Source organism: Aplidium turbinatum, chromosome 5 (assembly GCF_918807975.1).
Source record: "Aplidium turbinatum chromosome 5, kaAplTurb1.1, whole genome shotgun sequence".
NCBI classification, from domain to species: Eukaryota; Metazoa; Chordata; class Ascidiacea; order Aplousobranchia; family Polyclinidae; genus Aplidium; species Aplidium turbinatum.
The window spans coordinates 2,722,277-2,733,835 of record NC_137476.1 but is presented as its reverse complement, the minus strand read 5'-3'; the positions used below and the strand labels follow the sequence as shown (position 1 = coordinate 2,733,835).

At 38.8% G+C, this 11,559-nt stretch overlaps 1 protein-coding gene across 1 annotated transcript; it reads left to right on the top strand.

The window, feature by feature from the left end:
- Nucleotides 1–3,730: 3,730 nt before the first annotated feature.
- LOC145770214 (uncharacterized) lies at nt 3,731–8,512 on the top strand. The gene has a single exon (XM_082581804.1). It carries the CDS (start codon nt 3,731–3,733, stop codon nt 8,510–8,512), a length of 4,782 nt encoding a protein of 1,593 aa, XP_082437930.1.
- Nucleotides 8,513–11,559: the final 3,047 nt, after the last annotated feature.

Here is an 11,559-nt window from a genome sequence, read left to right as displayed (position 1 = left end):
AGGCTTGAAGGTAAGATTTGATACACTGTGGCTTCCAACCAGTGTAGCTAATTCTGTATTGGATAGATGTACAAAAGAGGGATTCCAGTCACTGCACAATGTACATGTCCATTTTTTTGTGTCCTGGTAATTTGCGCTTTTTTTACAACATTTGACATGAGCTTCAATGGGACAAGTTAAGCAATTAATAAACTTTTGATTTTTTCTGATTGTTTTTATGCAATAGTTACATTTTGGTTTTGTATTCATGTATAAAAACTTGAAAAAATAAAAAGGTATAAAGTAGGGTTGGTTCAAAAGCTAAGCTTTTCAAAGGTTCTAGGGAATGCACCAAGTAAAAGGTTCCTGAGTTTGGTTTTACAGTCATTTATAATAATATGTCGTATGGTTTGTTTAGCTTCAAAATAGTTGAAAATCAGCATAATGTTATTAACAAAATAGTTTAAGATGACTTATGGTTAAAGATTTTAGGAATGTCTGAAAAATCATCTATGACTTGCCTTTTATTATCCCAGAAGCACCACACAGTTCCTTTGGATGTCCAGACATCCTTGAAGCCAAAGGCATCTCTTGCTTGACGAAGTAGTGCAAGACGTCGCTTGGTCAAGGACTCTGTGTTTGACAGTTTAGGATCATCATCAGTTTTCAATTTACTTTTGCAATAAAAAATTTCATCCCTTGTCATCCTTCTAACAAATTTAATAATTATTGGTTTATTTTTATTTTTTGATGGCAAGGGGTGGCATGCATCTATGTCTCTCACTGTAAGACAGTTTGTTGGTTTAATAATTTTATTTAACTTTTTTACTATATATTCAGAATAATCAATGTTACTTCCATTGTTTGGTGTATCATTGCATCCATGCAGTATGAGGCAATTGCTTCGCCCATACTGCTCCAAGTCATCCACCTTGCGATCCGTCCTGTATGCAGACTGTTGGAGGTGCCAAACTTGCTCTTGGAGAGCATAGACCTGTTTGGATAGCTCCGACAGCTCCACTTGTTGAGCCTGCTGCAGCCCATCTGCAAAAGATGAAGACACAGCAACAGCAGGGGGTGCAGCAGTGGTTAGATCATTATTGTATTTTTGTTCATACCTTTCTTGTCTTTTCAAAATTTCTTCCATGCCTGTCAGTATCTGATCCATCTTTGCCTTGCTGTCCTCAGAATTCATGTTGCAGTTTGATATTATTTTTGGGTTATTTAATACGATATTATTAGTGAAAGGTACAGGAACCTATACATGTAGCACTAGCTTCATGTAGGCACTAGCTTCATGTAAGCACTAGCTTCATGTAGTGCTGACTAAAGCTTCACCAATTTGTACCGACTCTCAGCAATTTAAATTTTTAAGAGTACCAATCTAACGCAACTGGAAAGAGTATGTCTTACTTTATGCACTTGCTGAAAAGTTTCAGGTTTACATCTGTTACGGACAATCGTTCCCCCATTCAAACGTCACATAACTTACGTCATGGAAATTTCTAAAAAATTAGCCGAGATTGCAACATACTTCGTAAGACCTCTAAAACATTGCACAATCCTTTTCAACAGCTGTGCGAATTGGTTCACAATGTTTATCACTGTTACATCACAGAAGCTGGTTAGGTCCCAGTAAACATTGATTGTTGGAGCAACATTGGCAAGAAGTTGGCCGCAACATTGGCAAGATGCAGACGCCAACGTTGGCAAGATGTTTTATGCACCATTTGGATGCATCTGGCCAGCGTTGGCGTCTGCATCTTGCCACCGTTGGCTTCTGCATCTTGCCAACATTGGATTATGCATCTTGCCAACGCTGGCTTCTGCATCTTGCCAACGTTAGCTTCTGCATCTTGCCAACGTTGGCAAAATGTTTTATGCACCATTCGGATCCATCTGGCCAGCGTTGGCGTCTGCATCTTGCCAACGCTGGCTTCTGCATCTTGCCAACGTTGGCTTCTGCATCTTGCCAACATTGGCTTCTGCATCTTGCCAACGTTGGCAAAATGTTTTATGCACCATTTGGATGCATCTGGCCAGCGTTGGCGTCTGCATCTAGCCAACGTCGACTTCTGCATCTAGCCAACGTTGGCTTCTGTATCTTGCCAACGTTGGCAAAATGTTTTTATGCACCAGTTTGCTTCATCTTGCCAACGTTGGCATCAGTATCTGGCCAACGTTGGCAAGATGGTTTGTGCACCATTTTGCTTCATCTTGCGCCTAAATTCTGGTTGATTTTTATGCACCATGACGCTGCTTCATCTGACCTATTGACTATTGTGATGCCTGCGCTTTGACCAAGGTTGGCCAAGCGAAGCAAGCTGGTGCATAAAACATCTGAACAGCATTGGCATCTACATTTGACAAACGTCTCTGTACCTAAACCTCGCTCATCACCAAAAGTTTATTGTTGAACCTAGCTAATCCTTGGGCGAAAGAACAGCAGCAACACGGATTTATAAGCAACACTACTCCCTTTGTGACAAAGCAAAGTGACAGCCGAGCTTCGTATATTTTCACATTTATTAGAAACAAGCCACATCAAATCGTATTGATAGATGGAGATTCATTGCACATCAGCAGCTTTTTCTTGTGTATCTTTATCATTCTGAATTCCTGCGAATGAAACAAAAATATTTAATTCAAGAGGGCTATTTGGCAACAGTGTAGGATTTTGATCAGTTGTCGTCCAGGATAATATGAAGTTAATTGACAATCTGCAAAATCAATGTAATATCCCTCTCTCCAACGTGCGTGACAAAAACTTACCATTCGATTCTGCGCCACGCAGAGCGATAATCAAGTTCCAATACATTCTAATTGCGTGTGCAGTAGTTATTCAACAACTAAAGCAACACATTCGCTGTTGTCTTGCAAACATATAACAAGCTCACCAAAAGTTAGTTTTTGCCGTTTTCGGCCACCTTGCCTGTCCTTCCAATTTCGAAGTCACTCTGAAACTCTTCATCAATTTGCTGCACGGCAGCAGCTTTGTCGTGCGCCATCACAATGTCTAATCATGAAAGTAAAAAAAAAAGTGTTAAATCAGTATATAAATGCCGACATAGCCTACTAACCACCATGTTCGTTGTTCACATCAATGCGAGTACACTGTTACTGCCAATTTTCTTAAGTTAAGCCCTCTGCGTTCATTTGTGACTCGTTTGTTAATATTCGGCTTTTTTCTCTTTTGCCGACCACTGTACTGAAAAAGCCACCTGTTTTTGTTTCTCTTTTATAATGTTTGGCCTCTTTCGCATCTGCGTTTTGGCACCTGTGGTCTGTTTTCGTTAAATCAGTAACTTTATTAGTCGACGATACAACGTCAGTTTTCATTGAATTATACAACCATTATGACCTATTCGTTTTTCAATAATTGCCAATCCTTGAGAAAGGGAATTTGTAATTGTACTGTAAATCGTTTTGATTCATTCTACAAAATTGCTTTTCTCTGGACGGTCGCAAATTAAGAAATCTCAAAGTTACCTGTGTTTAAAAGATTGTCTAAAAAAGCACATTAAAAGAACACGTGAAAACCAATTCAAATTCATGTGTCGTGTTGTTGGAAGCAATCTAGACAGAAGAAACTGACCAGGCAGTTCAATAGAGCAAAGGTCAACGACAAACAAAATACGTCACTGTAACGTAGCAATCAAATAGACAAAGCGGACGTTACATTTCAGTTTTTAGACATTTCAATCAAGAAAGTCGTCGTTGTTGACAGTGAGCGAAGTTGAATGTCAAGAAAATGGCAACAAATTCTGTAAAGGAGACAGACGTGGCAGATAAATCAAATGCCGAAGAATCAACAAATCCAGAACCCCAAACATCAAAGGTGACAACAAGATCACAATCAAAAATGCTCTACCAAGCAGAAAATGGCAGTCTGCACCCAAGCGACAGCACCAGCAAAGTTTCCAGCAAAAGCCGCTCCTCTACAATGAGCGCTAAAATTAAGAAGGCGGTAATATTAGCTCGATTGGAATCACAAAAAAGGATCTGCGAGTTGGAACAAGAGCAAGCGAAAGCAAGGGCAGAATTTGAAACAATGGTCCTAAAACAAAGTCAGCTACGTGAAGAACAAGAAAGAAAATTCCTGCAACAAGTCCAGGAAGCTAAACTAAAGGCAGAGCTCCAAGAGACAATTGCCCAACTTTCGGAAGAATCGGAAGAAGATGCTGGTGAGCGCTATAAAATGTCTAAAGACAATGTTGATATAAACGGACAATTTCAATCGAATTTAGCAACTAATGTAAACAATAATTCTGTGTATCCTATGTTATCCCAATTAACGTTGAGTGGCGTAGAAGCCAGGTCTAACATTCACGAATCTATTGTCGTTTCAAACAAAATTAATCCTTCACAAACAGTAACAAATAAATCGTTTGTGAGACATGAGCCGAGTACGTCGTATGCCCAGACCCCTGTACTAAATCAAATAAACAATAATCAATCAGTAAACTCGAAACAAATTCCAAATATTACTATCAACCCGTCCCCACTGTTGTCTGTAGAACCCCCAATCTTTGATGGAAATTCTGCTGAATACTGTGGTTTTATAGACGCATTTGATACGTTAATTGATTGTAATTTCACAGAGCCTAAACGTAAACTTTTTTATCTGTTGCAATACACCAAAGGCTCTGCGCACACTTTGGTAAAAGGGTGTCAATACATGCTTCCCCACGAAGGTTACACAAAAGCAAGAGCTTTGCTACAACAAACCTTCGGTCAAAAATTTCAAATAGCTCGCGCATGTGTTGATTCCGTCATAAACGGCCCATCTCTTCAAAATTCTAACAAGGATTCTCTAATCAAGTTCTCTTCGGAACTAACTTCCTGCATATGTACTTTGTCTGGCATGAATTACTTACAGAAAATGGACAACATGGATACCATAACAAAAATAATAAGACGCTTGCCAAGTGGCTGGTATTCTAGCTGGTTACGCGAAGTTGACGTAATTTTGCATGAAAGAAATCAAGAAATAAGCCTTTCAGATCTCTCACGGTACGTCTCGCGCAAAACGAGAGAAACGACCAATTTGGCATGCGATATTCTAAAATCTACTAAAAAACAATTCGATGATTCCAACTCCAAACGTAGGAGCAGCGTAACCTTTGCAACGCAAATAAAATCGTCGAACCATGAAAGGACATGCCATCTGTGCAGAGATAAACATTTTCTCAATCAATGCAAACAATTTCGAATGATGAATATTGACCAAAGGCTTAAATTTGTAATCGACAACAAACTCTGCAAGTGCTGTTTAAATGCTGGTCACTGGGCATATCAATGTAAAAGGAAGGACCCTTGCATAAAACTAGGATGCACTGAACGCCACACTACTCTCTTGCATCCCCCAGATGCAACACAAATCACCACAAATATTACACCTAAAGACACAACTCAAAAAATTAATATCAATCAACCTACACCAGCAATACGCAATGGGTTTGTCAACACACGAACAAATTCTCGCAGTCTGCTTCCCATAATCCCAGTAAAGGTTCGCCTGCAAGGAAGTAATCAAACTATCACTACACAAGCGTTTTTGGACAGTGGAAGTACAACATCTTTCATAACAAATGATTTGATAGAAAAGTTGCAAATTGCCGACTGTCAAGAAACTAATATTTGTACCATCACGCTAAACAACACTGGCAAACGTAACAAGGTAAAGGTGGTCACAAATGTCGAAATGTCAGATTTTGACGAAAACAAATACATTTCTCTAAGCTCTCTTTACTCCACTTTTCAAATTCCTGTTTCAAATACAGATATTCCTACCCTAGAAGACACTAAACACTTTCCAGAATTTGCAAACATCTCGATTCCCGATGTTGACGCAGAGGTAGGACTTCTTATCGGCAATGACAATCCGTACGTTCTCCAACCACAAGAAGTAATACAAGCAAAAGGTGGCTATTATGCCATCAAAACGGCCGTTGGCTGGCTAGTGAATTGTCCTAACAGCAAACAGGATCAAAGTAAAACTAAAAATTTCTTTACCAAAACTTCTACCCATCCAATGTGCGACATGTGCTTTGACGCTGTTGACTCAATTGTTAACTGTAAACCCGAATTATCTGTTCAACAAGCTCAATTCATGAAATCTGTTAACTCTAGTATCAAACTTTTGGAAGACTCGCACTACCAAATCGACTTGCCCGTTCGAAATCCGGACCTAAAATTACCCTTTAACAAATCTCAAGCTCTCCAAAGAATTAATTGCTTAAAACGAAAGTTTGAAAGGGACGCTAATTTCTACATGGACTATAAAAGGTCTGTTGATGACATGATCATGAATCAATACGCCGAAAACGTTACTGATGTCCCTGGAATACATGGAAAAACGTGGTATATTCCACATCATGGTGTATATCATCCAGAAAAACCTGAGAAACTCAGAGTAGTATTTGATTGCTCTGCCAAATACAAAGGTATCTGTCTCAATGATACTCAATTACAAGGCCCAGACATCACAAATAACCTGGTCGGCGTTCTTCTTCGTTTCCGCCGTGAAACAATTGCTATTCAAGGAGACATACAGTCTATGTTTCATCAAGTAAAGGTTCCTCAACAAGACCGTGATCAATTCCGATTCTTATGGTGGAAAGATGGGAATCTAGAAGCGCCTCTACAAGAATACCGAATGAACGTGTATATATTTGGCACTGTCTGCTCCCCAAGTTCTGCAAACTTTGCTTTAAAACGCATAGCTGAGGACAACTCATCTCTTTTTAGTGCAACTACTGTAGATACAGTAAAAGAGTCTTTCTACGTAGACGATTGCTTGGCTTCAACAGCAAATGTTTCAGAAGCAGCTAAATGTAATCATGCTTCAAGGGGTCTCTCAATTCCAAACTTTCTTCAATGCAATCAATGGAAAAACGGCCCTGAATTTCTATGGAAACCACAATCTCAATGGCCTAAGCAACCAAAATTTCTCGAAGTCGTGGACAATGACCCAGAAATTAAACAACCAAAGCAAACGTGTTTTGCAACCCAAAGCGAATCCCACTTTCTGGAAGATCTTTTGGGTAAGTATTCTTCTTGGTACAAGCTGAAAAGAATCGTTGCTTGGCTTTTCCGTTGTAAGCATAAATTTCTGACTTTAAGACTGACTAACCTTGCAAATAAACAAAATGCCCCAGCACACAATCTTTGCTTGTCTCCAGATGAGCTCACAAAGGCACAAGACTTTATTTTTACCTTTGTTCAGTCAAAACACTTTGCCAACGAAATCAGCCAACTGAAAGCACAAAAGCCATTAAACAACTGCAGTAGCTTAATAAAATTCGACCCTTTCTTAGAAAACAATTTACTAAGAATTGGTGGCCGCATCAAAGCTGCACCTCTCAAACACGATGCAAAACATCAAATTATCCTTCCAAATCGCTCCCAAATAGTTCCTCTCATCATTCAAGAAATGCACGACACACTTGGTCACAGTGGCAAGGAACACGTCCTGTCTGCCCTGCGCGAAAATCTATGGATTATAAAAGCCAATTCAGCAGTCCGCAAGGTTTTATCCAAATGTGTTGATTGCCGCAAAAGAAGCGGAAAACTCAGCACACAAAAAATGGCTGATCTTCCTAAAAACAGATTGACACCAGACAAACCTCCATTCACCTATGTTGGTGTAGACTATTTTGGCCCATTTATTATTAAAAAGGGTAGAACAGAACATAAAAGATACGGTGTCATTTTTACTTGCCTTGTAATAAGAGCCGTACACATTGAAATCGCAAACTCTCTTGACACTTCATCTTTTATACTCGCTCTACGACGATTCATCGCAAGAAGAGGGCAAGTAGAAGAAATTAGATCTGACAATGGTTCAAACTTTGTTGGTGGTGAACGAGAAATGAGAGAAGCCATCAAATCATGGAACAACAGTCAAATCGAAGATGCTTTAACACAGAAAAGCATCAAGTGGATCTTTAACTCTCCAAGTGCATCCCATCATGGAGGTGTGTGGGAAAGACAAATCAGATCCATTAGGAAAATCTTATCAGCTATCTGTAAAGGCCAAACTTTAACAGATGAAACGCTGACTACCTTCATGTGTGAAGTAGAAAACATTATTAACAGTCGTCCACTTACAAAATCGTCAGACGATCCTAATGACATGGAGGCTCTCACACCGAACCATTTGCTTCTTCTAAAACAGCAAATAAACCTTCCTCCAGGCTCATTCACAAACAAAAAAGAGCTTTACTCTCGAAAACGCTGGAGACAAGTCCAATACATGGCCGACGTCTTTTGGACACGGTGGGTAAAAGAGTACTTACCTTTGCTCCAGCAAAAACAAAGGTGGACCAAAAAATCTCCTAATCTGACTGTGGGGGACATAGTTTTAATCGCAGATAACACACCCCGAAACAATTGGCTCATGGGTCGCGTAATTCAAACGTTTCCCGACAAAAATGGCATTGTCCGTAGCGTTAGCGTTCAAACTAAACAGTCCTTGATTGTCAGACCAATTCAAAAGTTATGCTTGATCGTTCCTGCAAAACCAATGTAAATTTGTGCTGATTTTGTTTTCTCATGTTGTTTATACCTTTGTATTTGAACAAATGTACGAGGCCTTAAAGGGGAGGGAATGTTACTGCCAATTTTCTTAAGTTAAGCCCTCTGCGTTCATTTGTGACTCGTTTGTTAATATTCGGCTTTTTTCTCTTTTGCCGACCACTGTACTGAAAAAGCCACCTGTTTTTGTTTCTCTTTTATAATGTTTGGCCTCTTTCGCATCTGCGTTTTGGCACCTGTGGTCTGTTTTCGTTAAATCAGTAACTTTATTAGTCGACGATACAACGTCAGTTTTCATTGAATTATACAACCATTATGACCTATTCGTTTTTCAATAATTGCCAATCCTTGAGAAAGGGAATTTGTAATTGTACTGTAAATCGTTTTGATTCATTCTACAAAATTGCTTTTCTCTGGACGGTCGCAAATTAAGAAATCTCAAAGTTACCTGTGTTTAAAAGATTGTCTAAAAAAGCACATTAAAAGAACACGTGAAAACCAATTCAAATTCATGTGTCGTGTTGTTGGAAGCAATCTAGACAGAAGAAACTGACCAGGCAGTTCAATAGAGCAAAGGTCAACGACAAACAAAATACGTCACTGTAACGTAGCAATCAAATAGACAAAGCGGACGTTACATACACCACTAAAACATTTTCATACATTACTCAATACTCTTCACAATTACATCATACATTAATCAAAAGAGCAAAACATCATAGTTATGACATAATCATTTAGTCGTAGTAGAAACATTTATCCGTACTCACCAAGAACAACCTTTTTCAGATTCTTTTTTAAACAATCAAACGAGTGCTTAGACTTCACGATGTTTTCTTTTTCCTTTTTTGTTCTCGACATGACTTGAACTGTGTTGTGTTCGATAATAATAGTTGGAATAAGTCCACTGGTACAATCGCTTGCATTTTTGCCAACAACTTAACTAAAATTTGATACCGAAGCTGTAACTTGACTTAAATTTGCCACCTGCAAAATGTAAATCGAATGTAATGATAGGGGTTTCATCCATCATATTAAAAAGCTTCAGCACTTGTTACAGAAATTTTCGACTGTTACAAATGACAGCCAACGTTTAAAGTTTATTGTGGGATTCCAGTCGTCTGTTGTGTTGCGTATTTAGGTCGCAGTGTAGGCTACTGTAGGCTATGTTGTTGCAATGGGCGCAAAATAAAACATGTTATTATTATTATTATTCAGTTGACGGCAATGAAAGCTACATTTGCAAATACTCTACAACAACCATCACAGACCTATCCACACGACATAAAAATACAAACACATTCAAGCAGTCAGGCAAACACTGCCGGAGCAGCAAAATCAAAGATTGAGCAAAACCCTACACATATTGTGGGACATCACAAGCTCTGCTACTTTGCTGATATCTTCTTAGCACTCATCTAGGAGCACTGGCACTAAATTTGTCACGAGAATATTTCATATGAAGGTTTTCCATTGGTCGTTGAGTTTTATAACTTTCTCTAAATTGAGTTTTATAACTTTCTTTAAATTGTGTAAACGTAGCCTAGTGACAAAAACGACTTTACACAATTATTTCAGGTTCAATGAATAAAAGACATTCACTTACCAGGTTTTCATAAACATTGTCGTAAGTCATTCCTATAGTTTCATTTTCGATGCAAGAAGCGAAAATTCCTCTTAGCGCTGTTTACATAAGCATTGTGCTTTCGGCTCTCCACGTAATTGTGTATTGCGCACAACCGCCATGCTTGAACAGTCGAAGTGAATCGAGTGACGTCATAATCCCTTTAGCAAAGGATTAAGTCATGGCCTTTGTCTTCCTTCATCAAAAAAACCAAGTTCTTCTGCTAAATTGCATCTCCTCACGTTGATATAACACATTGTCGCATTCTAAAGCTTTGTTGCCTATTTCACTTCAACGCGTCATATTGCCCAGTCAAAGTTTAAGTAGTGACGTCATAATGGAGCTTTCACAACAATTATTGTGCCTGCAGTATTGTTCTATGCACCGCGGGAGCAGAAAAAACGATTCGCCGGATCGTTGAAAGTAAAAGTAGCAATCGTTTTGTGAAATCTCGCTTCAAGAAATTGAGGAGAGATTTCGACGCAACATGACTGCTCCTGAAGCTGGGAATTGCCCACCAGTAGCGGTGTCAGGAGAGTTCAGGGGGTACTTTTGAACTCGGGCCCTGGATAATTTTAGGAGCCCGTAACTTCTTCAAGGTGTCCGGAAAAACAAACAAACTACCGCGTATATTTAGATGTAGTGCGTTATTCCTAAAACTGTTTAGAGGCCCAAAGATCTCATTGGTACCGGCCCAAATTATCTTTTCACTAGCCTGGTCTGTAGCAAATGATGGTGTACATTTGCATAAATTGAAAGAAAACTTTAGAATAAGTGTTCAATTGGCACAACGTTGGCAACATTTCTAACCGATGTTTGCTCACACAAACATATTTTTAAACAAAACCGCATAAAAAAGGTCTGTAGGCTAATGATATTTTTAAAAATGGAAATAAGTAATACTGAAGTGAAGTGTTTGTCCTTTAAATTTGATCGGATAATAAATAAAAAATGCAATTGTTGGCAATATTGATAAAATAGGCTATTGGAAGTTTGCTGATCACACTATAGGCTACTGTGCAATGTATTTTGACTAAACACATGAAAAAGCCATGTAGGCTAATAGCCTATTTTCAAAGAATGCAGCAAATGAAACTGAAATGAAGTGTCAAAAGTCCTTTTGGATCGGAAAAATTGTTGGCAAAATTGCCAGCCTTGTGCTAACACCTCCAGCAAATAGCAAACGTTGCACTTGTTCATTTTGTGCAAACGTGTGAAGGAAACTTTAAACTGTTTCGGCATATCAAGCACGTTATAACGTTCGCGTTTTGTCGCTTCTAGCTTTTTATGGACATCTGCTGTATTTGGCATGGTTGTAGAAAAATTGTTCGTAAACAGTTGTTCGTAAAACAATTGTTCGTAAACAGTTGTTCGTAAAACAATTGTTCGTAAACTGTTGTTCGTAAAATGAAATCCGT